This window comes from Ascidiella aspersa, chromosome 4 (assembly GCF_963924565.1).
Source record: "Ascidiella aspersa chromosome 4, kaAscAspe10.2, whole genome shotgun sequence".
NCBI classification, from domain to species: domain Eukaryota; kingdom Metazoa; phylum Chordata; class Ascidiacea; order Phlebobranchia; family Ascidiidae; genus Ascidiella; species Ascidiella aspersa.
The window spans coordinates 2,520,351-2,536,377 of record NC_139450.1 but is presented as its reverse complement, the minus strand read 5'-3'; the positions used below and the strand labels follow the sequence as shown (position 1 = coordinate 2,536,377).

General features: G+C 35.8%; 1 protein-coding gene across 1 annotated transcript; it reads left to right on the top strand.

Moving 5' to 3' along the window:
* Positions 1-406: 406 nt before the first annotated feature.
* Positions 407-14,469, top strand: LOC146146630 (cAMP-dependent protein kinase type II regulatory subunit-like). Its single transcript, XM_083388576.1, has 10 exons — positions 407-554; positions 1,429-1,612; positions 2,146-2,193; positions 4,066-4,199; positions 4,788-4,894; positions 5,455-5,614; positions 5,833-5,934; positions 10,741-10,887; positions 12,294-12,420; positions 13,906-14,469. Exons 1-10 carry the CDS (start codon positions 510-512, stop codon positions 14,025-14,027), a joined length of 1,176 nt encoding a protein of 391 aa, XP_083244702.1. The 5' UTR covers positions 407-509; the 3' UTR covers positions 14,028-14,469.
* The last annotated feature ends 1,558 nt before the right edge of the window (positions 14,470-16,027 follow it).

Sequence of the window (16,027 nt, the reverse complement as noted above, 5' to 3'; positions counted from 1 at the left end):
CTAGCAGATGGCCTGTTTTTTTGTTTCCAGATAAAAAAAGGCAACGCTGGGTCATTTTTAGCCGAGCTGTTGTGTCGGTGTTGACAGCTTGTTGTTAATTTGCAGTACCAGTAAAGAAATTGGTGTGATTAATCTGTTTTGACGCCAATTTTGCGGTCAGTCACTATGCGACCGCGGCATTTAATCAATTCGAATAGGGTTTTGCGCGTTTTTAGATCTTCTCGTGTCAGATGAAAAGGCATGCGCTGCAGAAAATAGTTGTGAAAATGTATACAGGAAGGTGACTTATAGTTGCATCCTCTGTAAACAGCTAATTTCAAAGACTTACGCTGCTTGACAGTGACAGACTGTGGTGGTTTAAAAGTTAAAAGCGAATTTTATCACCAGCAATAAACTGTGTTCGATTCAGATTCAGACCTTCTCCCTATATAGTTCGGCATTTTCTGATACAACTGTATAGCAAGTTCATAAGGACCCCACGTTTTTTGCTTGCTTTAGTTTTTGTTAATATGGCTGATGTACCTGTGCCACCTGGTTTACACGATTTGTTACAGGTGCGTTTTGACTGTTTTTTTTGTAAAGTTTTTTTTTTGTGTGATAACTTTTTATACAGTTCTTGGTTAGATTACAAATTAATAGCTGAAAGCTGAAATAATGCTTATCAATCATGTTTACTTGGTAGTTTATAAAATGCTTTTTTCCTAAAATTCAACTTTTTTGTGTCACCTTTTAACTTTTTACCATTATTTTAAAAACAATGTTTATCTTTTTTTTAATTGATGATTTGTCTTTATTATGTTTACATCGTTTTCGAAGTTTAGGTGTATCATTTAATTGGTTGCTGGTCCGAAACCCTGCCTTTTTTTACTTTATTAACTATTTAATCATTGACAATTATTTGGGTTAGGGTGCAGATTAACGTTTGGGTTCAAGGGGGGTCAAGTTATGTTATAATTATTCTCCCAATTTGCAATTTCAATTTTGACGACTTGTTTCGTTTTGGGCCAGCACCTTTAATTGTACTGAAGCTAAAAATGAATTAATTTTATTCACATGGGTAGACTTGACATTTAAGCAATTTATCTTGATCTAGGCAATTTTCTGGACAAACTTAATTTCATGATTTTATCAAGCAAACAAAGCCTAGTTTGTAGCACTATTCATATTCAACCGATTTAGCTAAAGAAATTACCATGGTCAAACATATAACCAAGTCTGATTGTTTTAAATAGCAAAATAGTTTTTCATATAACATTTTTTTTTTGTTAAATATTAGTTTGTTTTGTTGAATATATAGATTTTTGATTAAACCAAGCTTAGGATTCCCAAATTTTGCGCAAAATGTTTTACCAGGACTTCTCTTCAAATTCTATCTTTCTATATCTTATAAATCTCTTTAAAAAAATACAATTTAATTGTCTTCTGCAGGGATTTGTTGTGAACGTCTTACGACATCGACCCAGCGACCTAGTAGAATTCGCAGCCCAGTATTTCACGGAACTTTTGGACAGCCGCAACCAGACCCAGAGCAACGAAATGGGGGCGCTCGCTAATCAGGACGATGAGGACATGGCAGCAAGTGACAACGAAGATTTTATGGACGAATCCGAAGGTAATTTGATGATCATTTAAATTGAAATTTTTGATAAAAATTTTCCTTTAAAATATATGTGTATTGTGTACAACAGGTATATGAACAATAATGTTGAAATGTTTAATGAACCTAGTTTTATTTAAACACGTACAAGGCTTTGTAACTAAGATCACATCAAAAAAATATGTTTACTAACAAAATTCAATTTTTTTAATTTGAAAAAAATGTATTTTAATAAATCATACTAGACTTGACAGTCAAAACTATTTAAAGAAGAATGCTCAAAATATCAGTTTCAGCTTAAGAAAAATTAGAATGCCTTTATACTGTAATAGAAAAATTATGTTAATTAATTATTGCTTAACGATAGGATTAAAAAAGTTAATAAAAACCTAATCAAAGTTTAGATTCACCCTATTAATACCGAGATGGCTAATTTTTATCTACTCTGCGCTTTGACATTACAACATTAAAAATTAAGCATCTCATGGGTGTTGTTGTAACCTTTCATTGAAAGGTATTTTATGTATGTTTCTTGTTTTTCATTTCAGAAATGGCGATGATGGCAAGAAGAACAAATGTTGGAAGAAGGAAGTCTGGTAAGGCTCGTTACAATGTTTTAACAATCGACTTCAAGCCCCAGGCGCATTTGGAAAATGTGCATTAACTGTTGATGTGCTATTTGTTGGCCTCCTCTATATTTTCTGTATGTTCCTCACTTTGTTATGCATTCATGCATGCAAAATGGATTTGCACCAAGTGTGTCAAGTGTGCAGTTGCGCTACAGCCAAGCACTTTAAAAACCATGAATTGAATATTTGACAAACCAAGATTAAAGGATTATCTTGTTGGTAATTTTTAAAAGCATCTGGCAAATTATTCCTTTAAACCAGGGCTTTCCAAATAGAGGTTTTGCAACAAGTTTTTGGGGTCACCAGTAAGCCTATAAAAATTACTCAAAATTTTTCCCCTAGTTTGATAATTAATTAATTCTAAAACCAGAAAGGTCGATTAGATCGGCATCATCTTGATTAAGATGTTTCGATAGGAACTTGTGATAACCTTTTTATAATTGATGTTTTGATTTACTTCTCAGTTACGTTAACTGAAAATGATACAAGTTTGTATAGAAACGTCCGAATTAAGATGACTTCAATCTACTTGACTTTTTCGACTTTGCAATGCATTGTTAAGCCACATTACAGTTCCATACATAGTGTATCCAAGTTTTTTTTTCTTTCTATTCTTCTATATATATATATATTGTCCTTATGTCTTTCATGCGGGTGTCAAAACTTTTCTTAACTGAGCTGCACATTAGGTTCAATAAATTTATGCAGGAGCACCTGACAAAAAATGTTCTGATTATCTCTGTCAAATTTAAAGGGTTGTTGAAAAGTTGCAATGAACAAATGGGAGTCTCAAATTTAAAAGTTTGTAAAGTTACACCGGGTACAATACTTTACTATAGTTTCTGACTTCTCGTCATGAATTTTAAACAAAACTGACAGTTTAAGTGGTTTCGGATGTTTAAACATTTGTCTTTTTCATACAGTAGAGCATTGTTGACAAATTAATGTTTTGCTGTCCTGTAGTTAATGCGATTACATTTTTTATGTAGGTTTGAAATAAGTGCAAATAGGTTGCCAAATAATGAATTGCAAATCCAAAAAAGTTGAGTAGATCAATATTTTCTTGATTAAGACGTTTAAGAGTTTTTATTTTGACTTATTACAGGGCGACTGGGCCATGCGCTGTCCTGCATAAATACTTTTTTTCATATTGAGCTGTAACCTGTAAGACTTATAAACTTGGAACCATTTTCCATACATTTATTGTACTGCACTGGTGTTTTAAAAGTGGTAGAAGTAAAAGTTTTTATTTTTGTTTAATACAGTGCTACAAGGCCATGCTCCTTCCTGCATAAATACTTTTATTTAAGTTTAACCATAGAACTAGAAATTTTTCCTGATTCGCTTGAACTTTTAGCCTTTTATTTAGATCATTTTGGCCCTAAGGGGCTATGCATATCATGTTGTGCTGAAAGACCTATAAACTGTACAAAGTCTAATTTCTCTTAAAATAGCCTACAAAGGCCCTTATCTTTTATGTGCCATATCCTTTTCAGGTTTCCTTTTAAGTCAAGTTTTACAAAAATAAACAAATTAACACATTTTTTCGTGATTAAAGTGGGTTTTAACAGTTTGTTTGCACACAAGTTTTCGTTTTTTTTGGGGGTTGGTTTGGGTGACGCTAAGTAGTTTTAAGAGACCGCGAGTGTTTGATTTAAATACCAAAAAGTTGCAAGTCCAAAATTTGGGAAACCGCTGGAGAAATTTGGGGGGCCGTTTCGGTCACCTTAAAAAAAGGTCACCTTAAAAAAAAACACCTTTAAAAAAACACTGGATACTGGTATAGTGGTACTTTATGAGTTTCTGCATACTTATCACATAAATTTGTTTTTTGTTCAGTAAGCGCCGAGGGTTACGACCCCGAAGCAGATGACGACGACGACGAAAGGGTTATTCACCCGAAGTCTGACGAACAGCGAGATAGATTGTCCAAAGTTGTTGCTGATATGCTCATTTTCTCAAGTGTTGATCATGTAAGTTGTGTGTAAAATCTTAACTGTTCAGATATTTGTTTTAGGCAGCGACTTCTACCGAAGTGTATTTAGGCATCTGTGGAAGTTTAAGTGTTCAGCGTGATTGATAAATTATTTAAATTTAAAATGATCAGTTGTTTATTTGAGCTGTATAGGTTGTTACATTTGCTGAAAGATTTTTTTTTTACCCAAATAATCTGATCCACTGTATGCAACATTAGGTTTACACAAAAAGGTTGACAAATAATTTCCTAGACATTGTCCTCTTAATTAAGATGTTTCTATACTACATTAACTGAAGATGATAAGGAACACTAAACACGGATCTGTTGATTATCTTCAGTAGAAAGAGAGAATAAAAGAATGAATCTTTTATCTATTATTTGGGCCACTCTCTTTCTACTGATAAAGATGATAAGTTTTCATGGAAACTTGTTAATCAAGATGATATCAATTTACTCGACCTTTTTGGCTTCGAGATTCATTAATTTTATCAAGCTACATTACAGGTCTTGCATAGCGTACCCAAATTTTGGTTCAAGTTGTCTATGACAAGAAGTTGCTGAACCGGGTCCATTTGCATTTCAGGAGCAAATGCAGCAGGTGCTGGATGCAATGTTTGAACGAACAGTGGCTGTTGGCGACCACGTGATTGACGAGGGCGACGATGGAGACAACTTCTACATCATCGAGAGGTAAAACTAAATACCATCTCTCCCTGTTGAACATTAGTCTTTATTTCTTCATTAGAAGGTAGAAAGAGAATTTTATCAACTATTGTTTAAATAATTTAAGAGCCTTGTTTAGCTGGCTTTAATAGACAGGCTTTTTCTAATAGAACTATACCCATCTTAGGTAGACTATGTGCGGATCTGTATTGTAGCTTTATAATAAGTTTTAAAGCCGAATAGGTCAAGTAGATTGACAATGTTTTTTGTTGCTGTTCCAAGTGTATTAAACGGGTAAAGTTCTGTTATTAACAGTTATGGGACCACTTTCCCATCTAAAGACTGCATGGTTTGTCCAATTTTTGTTACAAAATTGTTGACCTATAGACTATAGTGCTATGTAAAGTTCGTTTTATTGTTATGTGACCAGTGCAACCAACTAAGATAACACTTCTATTTATAAGACTTGAAGTAATTAAATTGTGTACATTAATACATTACTTTGGTTAAGAATGCCCTATTTAACTAAAACTGCCGCTAAAGAGCTGTATATTTCAAGTTTAAACTACTTTTTGTTCTCTTTCAAGGGGTAACTTTGACATTTTCATCAACGACCCTGTCACGAAAGTCCCCCAACACAAGGGGGCTTACGAAGGGAGTGGGGCGTTTGGGGAACTTGCGCTCATGTACAACTGCCCCCGACTCGCTACCATCATTGCAACAACAGACGGTGCGCTGTGGGGAATGGTGAGTGCTCGCACATTGTATCACCTCTTTTCTTTGTGTCATTCTATTTTGCGCCCTGTTGTCTATGTGTGCAATAGTAAGCCGAAACGTTGCAACCTTTGAAATGTACTCCATCTTTATTAACTAAATATGCCGCGGGCCGGATTAGTTAACCCGACGGGCCGTAGTTTGGGACTCCTGTCGTAGAGTAACGAAGTTGTGGTGTTATTGTCACACAGGATCGATCCACGTTCCGTCGTATCATTGTCAAGAACGCCGCCAAGAAACGCAAGCAGTACGAGGACTTTCTCGCCACAGTACCCCTGCTCAGCACACTTACTGTGAGTGAAGCAACTGTTCTAAATAATCTTTGTAAATGGCCGTATTTGTCTAATGCTAAATATACGGATCAGGCGGCACTATGTAAAGACAAATTGCATTGAATACAACTCAACTGTGCTTTTTCACAGAAAAAAAAATCACTTCTACTTTGACCTGATTGAGTACTGTTGTGCGAAAGCTTGTCGAGAATTTAATACAATTTGTCTTTACATAGTGCCACAGACCCCTCTGTTCCAAACAAGTCATTTCAAAATAACCTAAACACAAAAAATGTTATTGAAAAAGTCGAAGCCAGTCAATTACGTCGAACAACAAGTCAATTGCCATTCTATAAGTTACCATCAAACTGATTTTTTGTAAGCAGTCCTTGTTAAAATGACTCGGGTATCTGTACGGTCATTTAGTTGCCACCAAAATAAACTGTAAAACTCTTGTAAACTCGCCTTATTGGCCCTTTAAAAATACTTACCGAACAAAGGAAAAACCTTGAGTAAGTCATTCCTCCCCCCAAAAATAATTATATATTAAGCTTTAAAATGCTAAGTTGAACCGGTTAGCATATATAGAAGAAATGACGCAAAATAGAAAAAAAAATGCAAGAATTGCCTGATTAGTGCCTTAAGCCAGACCCTTTGCTATCCATTGGAAATTGTGATTGATCGAAGATTCGTAGCCCCCGACATCGCACGAAATGTACTTTTTTTTTTTTTGAAAGCCATTTAACGAACAAAGTACACGCTTTCTTCTCTAAATGCGCTGTGTTTGATTCGGCTGGATTTATTTTGTCAACTTCAACAATGGTGTTGTTGATTTTAAATGTTAGGCTAACTTTGTTAAACTTTTGATGGAGAGGGTGCCACAGTGCAGAGGACGCTTTTTGTCGCAAATATTCCAAAAAATCGCGTGAAACTAACGAGTCCTTTATGAGTTTGTAGTTGTAGTATTTTATGTACGCTTAACTCATGTAATGTACGCAGATTTGTGTTTTGGCGGTTTTAACATTATAAAAATCGTATAAAACATCGCTAATATCACTGTGCATTGTTAAGGAGGAATACATATGGCGGCTTGTGCGTTTTTTTACCCGATGTAAACCACGTATTGTGTGTTGGTGAGTGGATTGCTGAATATCAACCACATTTTAGTTAAGTAAATGGGTAAAATACAGGCTGTAGAGTCGGATCCCGACTCAAAGAAGTCGCACATTTGGCCAGAGTTGGACTCGGGTTAAATTTTTTGGCTGGAGTCGAATTTGGAGTTTGTTTACAATTCAGCAATAATCGAAAGTAGCTCAAAACAGTATTTTTTTATGATGAAATGAACAGTTTCTAAAAAATCTATCGTTGAATTTCCCCTTAAATCTTTTAATACGTTTGTGTCTCAAATGCAGCAGCACGGCCGCCCCACCTTGCATTGTTGCGCAAATAATGGTCGTTTTGTGACGTCAGCCACTACTAATCGACACACTCATAGTAAAACGTGCAAAAATCGATTGATCGCCCGTTATGGCTGTTGAAGGATCGTTTGGAAACATTTGAATCAATTGATCAGTCGATATATTTTAAACGTTCACTTGCCTTTCGCTCCATCTGTGCCGTTTAAATAGTTGACTGCTTGGTTGAAATACGAAAAGTTTAAGGCGACACGGCACTATTCCCTTCCTACTTTTGGTTAATTAAACAGTTTTAAAGTAGTATAGCCCTTAATTTAAAAGGAGATGTGACGCCTTGGGCCAGGGTTTACTAAACTCTTTTTACAGTTGGCCAATGGCTATCGGGACTGGATAACTGTTAGGATTTACGATTGCGGATCAGGTAGACTATTTTGTTGTCAAACTTTATTAACAGAAAATATAGGAAACCATGCAACAAAAACTGTAGTGAGGCTTTTAGAAATGAGCACCTTACAATTTTCTAACTCATTGTAAACAAAACTAAGCACGTTTCTTGGAAATAACCACATTACTATTTTCTAAGACACTGCAAACATAAAAAGCAGAAATCTTAAAAATAAGCAGGTTTGGTAACTCCGAGTATAGCAATTTTTTGTGCGTTTTGCACATTTTGGATTTGAGGAAAAGCGCTTATTCTGCCAAGGCAGTCGTTCTAAAACTGCGTCGTTTTTATTTTTTTATGGTCGTTGCACAATGGTCCGGTTTCATTTTTAAACCCACGGTAATAAAAATGCTACCTATAGGTATTATTATCATTTTATGATATTATACCAAGGGTTCTTAAAGTGGAGTCCATTGACCCATTGTGCTTACGTATTCTAGTTTTATTTAAAATAGGTTCCTCTGGCATATATTTCTTTAACCCAGAGGAACCTATTTTAAATATACTATGCCTGGTAGCAACAGCATATGTATTCTAGTTTTATGGGTCAAATGATATATTTTCGGAAACGGTGCAAAAGCGGTTTTGATGGGATTCGAACCGACGCCCTTATGCTAAGCAAAACTAATACAGTGTTTATTACGATTACCCAAATGGTCAAAAGAAAGCCTTTTTAAATCGTAAGCATTTCTTTTTCTGCCGCAAATAGAAGAGCTTTGTTGAGGGGAATTACAGGCTCACAAAATAGTCCTTAAGGCCCGTTTACACTATAACTCCTGCGCTGAGCTGAGTAAAGCGTAATTTATATTTAATTTCTATTGTTTCAAGCGTTTCACGCTTTGCTAAACTCAAGCCCCGTGCAGCTGGGCAAAAAGTTACGCTTTGGAGCGATTTTCACGCATTGCTCGAATGTCATCGAAGCGCGAGTGTGATTTTGTCTTGATAATAGTACAAACGCAATTTCACGCCCAGTTCAGCTCAGCTGTAGTGTAAACGGGCCTTTACGTTGAAAGAATGAGACACAATTTTTGCGATGGCGTTTCCTTTCAAGAAGGATTTTGGCTGTGCGTTAGATTGAACAAATAAATAAAAATCACACGCTCGTCAATTTTATCCGTTTTCACGCATTTAACTGCTTCTTGTACATGTTTTATTTTATTTGTTTCGCTGTTTATACCAGTGCAAAATATGCGACCTACACGTTGTCTTTCTTAGTTTAAATCAAACACCAAGTATGTTTACCAAATAAGTTACCAGCGTGGCGGCAATTTATTTTGACCAAAGTCTAGTTTGAGTCATTGGTTAAGTATCCAAAGTCCAATTTGCGTTATGTAACAAATAGCATAAAAGCGATATAAGAGCATCAAAGGCAACTCATTGGGATCTGAAAATTCATGTTCAACTTTAAATGACGGCAAGCCTATTCTAATCTTAGCAATTCAGTTTTGTCCAAAAATGCTTACTTTAAGAAAAGCCATGATGCCTCAAAAAAGTCAAATCATTTTAAAGGAGTCAATTAGGCGCACTAAAGTTATATTTCATTCATAAAACTAGTTAAACCTGAAAATCGGTAAACTAATTCGATTTTTAGCGACGTAGTTTTTCTGAAAATAAGTTAAGTAAACAAACATGTAAAGTCAAATCGTTGAAAAATTAAAATAATTCTTAAACTTTTAAAGTCTGTTTGATTTTTAGAACCGCAGTTTTGCCCGAAATAAGCCTTACACAATGTTAAGTCATATTCCCAAAATTAAATGACACCAAGTTAAAACTTCCAAAAAAACAGCTATTTAAGTGCACTTTGTATCTTACAACACCGAGCTACAATATGTTTATTGTTTCCCCCCCAAAACGTTCGCTCGTTAAATGTTGTGGCACATTGGTATTTAAGAAGGCGTTTTCTTCCCCAGGTCCGTCTTTTTTGCGGCTGTGTGGTTTTGCCCTAACGTCATGTCTACGGCTTGCACACAGTTATACGTCTGCCGTGTAGCCAAACAGTGGTTAATTATTATTGGCGGCCTTTAGTAGGTCACCCAATCTATATTGTGGACCTTGTGAGTCTGTCGACACGCAAACAGCTTTGCAGTGATGAAAGTATACCGAAGCAGTGTTCCGGTTAAAGTTTTTTTTTTTGATGTATCGTATCAGTAAATAAAATCTTCTAGTTCGCCCAGATCGTGCATTTTTTTGTCTCTAGGCTCCCCGCCATCTCCATAAACTGTTTGTTCAGTTGCATATTGTGCACAACAGCGATGATAAAATTAGGTTTCCGAAGGTTAGTTGTTTTGGACGGCCGTTATGACGTAACTTTGTGACGTCATCTCTAAGAGATCGGCCCGGAAAAAAAATTTAGTCTACTTTTATTAAAACCACTTAAAAAAATATTTAAGTAAAGTCTTTTTGTCGGAAATGCTTAAGTCAAGTCAAGTCATTTTATTGAAACGACTTATTTCAAGTCATTTAAAAACAGTGACTTGCACTTTGGTCAAGTATTGACTTAAGTCATTGCAATACTGTGATCTGATATCAAATATTAATTAAACAAAACTAGAATGGGTACACTATGCACGGATCTGTAATGTAGCTGGATAATAAATTTCAAAGCCAAAAAGGTCGAGTAGATCGACAGCATCTTGATTAAGACGTTTCGATACGAACTTGTATCATCTTCAGTTAATGTCTTCAGTTAAATATCACATCAACTGAAGATGATACAAGCTCGTATCGAAACGTCTTAATTATCAAGATCATGTCGATCTACTCGACCTTTTTGGCTTTTCAATTTATTATCAAAACTAGAATGAATGTACAAATTGTAGTAAAATGTACAAGAATTTTTTAACAGTTGAATTTAAGCTATATACACTTGCAATGAGTTGTACACATGTTTCAATCTGCATAATATGGCTCTAAATAGGTTGACTTATCGCTGTTTTAACGCGCTTCTTGTCTCTTATGCCGTTATTTTAGCCGGAGGAGCGAATGAAGGTTGCAGACGCTATGATCACGAAGTCGTACGAGGACGGTGAGACTATCCTGGCGCAAGGAGATAGGGCCGATTACTTCTACATCGTCATCAGCGGCAGCGTGATAATTAAAAGAAGGGGAGACGACGCGGTAGGAGTAGTTACGATTGAAAAAAAAATTATAAAAAAAATAAAAAAAATATAAAAAAACTAAAAGAATTAATTTAATTGTAAAATTGTTCTAACTACAAAATTTTATTAAGGTACCAACGTTCCGATCACCTATTCGGGCAATCTTCTTTAGGGCAATGTTAATGGAACTATAGGCGAAAAAATATTTTATGTTATATCTAATTTTTGATATATATTTTGTCTATAGTTGCAATAATATTGCCCTAATTGGTGGTCGAAACGTTTGTACGTTAATAAAGTTTGGCAGAAGAACATTTTTACAATTAAAACGATGCCTGGCTGCAAGAGTATATTCATTAAAGAAATAAAAACAAATTTTAGGAAAAGTCGTTTAGGTTAGATTTTGCTATTATTTGTATAAAAAACGGATGATCCCTGTTTAACATACGAAATGTACAATTTTGATCTTAAAATTAATCATTTTTTTACTTATTTTTGATCAAATGTCTACCTATGTTATCATAATGGCCTAGAAATTATATATTTTTTAACTTTAAATAAAAATTTTTCTTAAAAGGAAATTTTCCCTGATAAGTATGCAAATATCTTAACATTAGCTAAAAAAGAAGAACACGCTTTTTCCAAGGGTCGTGGGTTCGCCCCCTGTCTTAACCCAAAACATAACACACACTTTTAAAAAGCGACTCTGGCCAAAAAAAGACACACCTCTGACACGCCCATATAATCGATTCACCGCTGAATAAAAGGATTAACGGCCATTTTCTGTAATGTATCGCCGCTCATAGCTGTAGCGCGATTCAATGCAGCAAGCACTTCGTCATTTCCGTGCTTTACGACAAGCGTGCCATAAAGCTGTACACATTTTATCGTGCGCGTGCGTGCTTGCGTGCGTGTGTGTGTGTGTGCGTGCGCGTGTGGGAATTGAACATATGTTTTGGTGGGAATTGGTTTTAATCTCATAGACCTGCGGCTTCGCGGTTTTGCTTGTTATAACTGCGAAGAATTGTTTAACGCGTGTTTTGTGGGGTAATATTCTTTAAAAGTGTTTTTTGTTTTGGGGCCTGCTACAATTCTTAGTGTTTGTTATGCGCAATATTGCTTGGAATGGATTACATTTATTATTTTTTTCAGTTTTAAATGTCTTTTTGATGTCCGTAACTTGACTTGGTTGTATGTAAAAATGACTTAACTTGCACTAGGTAACATTTTGAACGTTTCGAATAAAATAGTTTGTGTTGAAACCGAATGAGGAGTTGTTCAAAAGATTCAAAATGATACCTAGTTCTATATGGGGTTTGAAAAGCTATATTAAGTCTTACTTTTATTTCACATGGTTAGTTTTAATATTTTTCCTTAAAAGTTGTTTTGCTAGTTTTTCACCCCCGTACTTTTGTGACGTCACAGGACAACTTGGAGACGGAGGTGACCTTGAACACTTACACGACCGGTCAATATTTCGGCGAGTTGGCTCTGATCCAGAATCAACCGCGGGCAGCGTCCGCGTTCGCAGATGGACCTTGCACCTGCGCAGGTAACTACTGCGCAGCTCTGGGGGGGATGCTTGGGTAAAACAGTGGGTTTCAAACTGTTTTGAGAGACTAAAAACGCCGTTGGACAAATTAGCATTTGTGGTGAAATCCGAATTAGATTAAATCTAGAATTTATACAACGAATTTCAACTGGAATTTTAACTTGAATGACATTACAATTTTTGTACATTTCAGCATAGTATATGTATTTTAGAATGTACGAATCACCAACAAATCCTTTCGACCAAAGAGTTTTATTTAAAATTCTTTTTGTTTTGGCTGAGAGACGAAGGACACTGACAAATTACCGAATTAAAATAGGATTAGAATTAGATCATACAAGCAATTCACAAATTAGATTAAAATTAGAATTATCCATTTTGCTCTAATTCATTGAATTAGAAAACTAGAATTATTTAGTTGTCCAAATCTGTTGCCGAGCCTCTTCGCAAAACAATAACCCAGTCATTTTTTTAAGTTTTAATTAATTCAGGCTTATTTCATTTTCAAGTAAATCAGGTCTATTTTATTTTAAGTAATTTGTAGGCTTAAGTGAATATAGCAGTACTGAACCTTTAAGTCGTACGGCAAATATTAAACAGATTTTTCGACACCCCGACTTCAATTTTCGTTAAATATTTTACTGAAATTTCACTATAAATGGAACTGAAATCAATTAAAAACATCTAATTGTACATAAATAGTTGTATCAAGATTCTTACGAATTGAGCAAAAATCAGATTCTTAAAATTCTAAACTACCTTTCGGAGCCCTTAAGCATTGGAAACGACAACCAGTGTGCCGCGTCACCCGGTTGAGAACCACTGCATAGGCCTTAATTACTTAAACGTGTAGCAAGGTCTAGTTGACAAAATGTCCGTACGACGTCAACGTTTACCGAAGTACGTCACTACTGGCAGTTTGCGTGTGTACGTAGCCGCATGTTGCTACATCAAGTCCCACGTCGATTGTAGTTACGTGCGTTCCTGACCGCTAAGACTATTGATTGTGTATAACAACGATTAATTGGAAAACAACCGCCCTGCCTCCTTAACTGCTTGACATTTAATAACATAAAAACCTTTATCTCATTTAGTAGCGTTCAAAAAATAGAAACTAAACCAACCCATGTAGTCTGTCAGGTTTTTCACTAATCTGCGGTTTTTTGGGCCCTGTTAGGGGTTATAAAATGTGTTAGGGTTGAAATCATCAGCAGAGTTAGTGATGTACTTAAGGGTGGGCTTGGGGTTAAGTAAAATGTTTTATGGGTCTGATTCTGACCATTTATCCCCTTTTCCGACGGATTTCGGACTTTTTCCGATTTATACAGTACTACGACTATTAGGTATTAGTCGTATTTTTGCCTTATTTCGAATTGTTTTTTATTCCGGCGTTGAGGTTGTTCTTATTTTGGTCTTATGACTGAAGTCCCTTTCCCTCCGCAAAGCTTGACGTTCAATAACCCCAACATTTTTTACCTCCTCTAGTTCTCGACGTTCAAGCGTTCGAGCGAATCCTGGGCCCGTGTAAGGAACTACTCATGCGTAACATCCCCCTCTACGAACAACAACTCAGCGAAATCTACCAGGACATGAGCATGGACGGGTGATGATGACGTCACACCGGATGACGTCATTGTCGACCGGTGACGCGCCGCTAGAATTAGTTTCGAGTTTTGAGTTCGGCCAATTTTCAGTACAAGTGCAAGTTTTACCGCTCGCTATTTTTTAAGGTCAAATATTTGACCTCTCGAATCCCCGTTGTTGTGTTACGTCACAAAGAGCGCTTGTCCCGTGACGGTAGAGGTGCGACCCTTTTATTTCGCGCGACGTTTTTATGTCGTCATTATGACGTAGCAGGAGAATCGCTCGGCCCAATAAGCACCGACGGGCGTGGTACGTTTTCGTTTTACTTTCGCGTTATATTCAAGATGCGTGACGGTTTTACACCTCCTTGTACCCCCGACGTACGTTACTGTTATTTTCTTATTTCTTCTTGCGTTTCATGTTACTCTTTTTTGTTCGCTTCAAATTAAACGTTCGTTTCTTTCTTTTAGTGAGTCAGTTGAATTGGTTTGTTGCCAGAGAAAGGCTGCCAGAAAATTAGAGTGCGATTTCATTTTATTGAACCTAAATCTCACTGAGTAGTGACTTTTGAGTTTTTACATCTTGAAACACTTACCAACGTTTTTAAAATAGCTCCCTACATTTAATGAGGAATTATTTTCAACCCCGCAATAGGGTTTGCTGCTAAAAAGTAAAACGAAGCACGAATGCAATGACTTTCAATGCGAAACCTGCAGATGTTTAACACCAACTTTGATTATGATTTTGAAGAAAATCAAAAATTGATCCATATCAAAGCACATTAGACGGAGCAATTTGGCCGGAATTAGAATGAAATTGTCGGAATAAAACACACTTTCCAATTAGGCCACAATAGCACTCGTACCTGATTTTCGGAATAAGATTCGAACACGTCGGAATAAGAGTTAAACCGACAGTAAATTATCAGTCATTTTGAAGTCCTAGTTAAGTCTATTGTAAAATAACTGAAGTTCAATAAAAAAAATAAGGTCAAGCCATCAGTTGCCCAAGTCACAGTTAAAGAAAGTCAAGTCCTAGTCATAAATAAAAGTTTCTATTATTAAAACTAGTAAACTCTTCCCTTTTTGATCACTCCGCTTTAGATATGGTTGCTGTTAGAGTTTCCAATAATATCGGATCGGAGCCGCTATGCTTTCGCACAACCGTGCTTCATCAACTCAAAGCAGAAAATCTTCTATACTTTGACATGATGAAGCACGGTTGTGCGAAAGCTTGTCGAGATTTCAATAAAATTTGTCGAGAAAGAGCGCCACTCGATTTCTAGATTTAGAATTGATCAAATACGGATAACAGAAAAGATAGTCTATGGATAGTGTGTGGGGTTGCCCAAGTAAAACAACTCGCCCTTGATATGGCTATTCCTTGTAAAAGTATTTTTAGTGGTTAAAATATAAAAACGCCAGGTGTCAGTAATGATCAACAGGCGCCAATCTTTATGACTTTGCTTTGCCTAAGGCCGATGTGTGGAGCTGAAAGCAAAAACTGTAATTTTTACAGCAATTATCTTACCGGGAAAACCTAATGATTTGTTAAGGCTTATGGTCGTTAATTTCTGACTTCTAGTCTGGGAAAACAGTGTTCTGACGTTTGAAATTTTGAATCATCATTTTTCATGGATGTATAAGGACTTTTGCATAATGATCGTTATAGAAGGTGAGTATAGGCTTATTATACTAAATGATATACATTTTTAGCAGAAATAACTTGTAAAAATAGAAATGTTGAGAACATAATTATTTTAACTTTAGATTGCATTTTGTATGGCGCCTTCAGAATTGAAATATGTTTCAAAATAGTGACATAACGGCGTAAATATGCAACTGGTTTATAGCAATTTTACTAACAGAAGAGTCAAACTGGTTTTGTATTACTGACATAGTTTAGTTATACTGCTTTGAGTGTTAATGGCGTAGTGCTCTGATGACCCAAGCTTTAGGAATTTTAACCCACAACAAAAAGTCACCTTTTCAGTTTTGTATTCATGACAAAAAAGTTACTTTTG

What these genes read in the sequence shown, in the direction of transcription:
- LOC146146630 (XM_083388576.1), top strand. Translation starts at nt 510, where the DNA reads ATGGCTGATGTACCTGTGCCACCTGGTTTACACGATTTGTTACAG. An exon ending in TGTTGGAAGAAGGAAGTCTG is followed by an intron (nt 2,194 to 4,065) that starts GTAAGGCTCGTT and finishes TTTTTTGTTCAG; the next exon opens with TAAGCGCCGAGGGTTACGAC. An exon ending in AAAGAAGGGGAGACGACGCG is followed by an intron (nt 10,888 to 12,293) that starts GTAGGAGTAGTT and finishes GTGACGTCACAG; the next exon opens with GACAACTTGGAGACGGAGGT.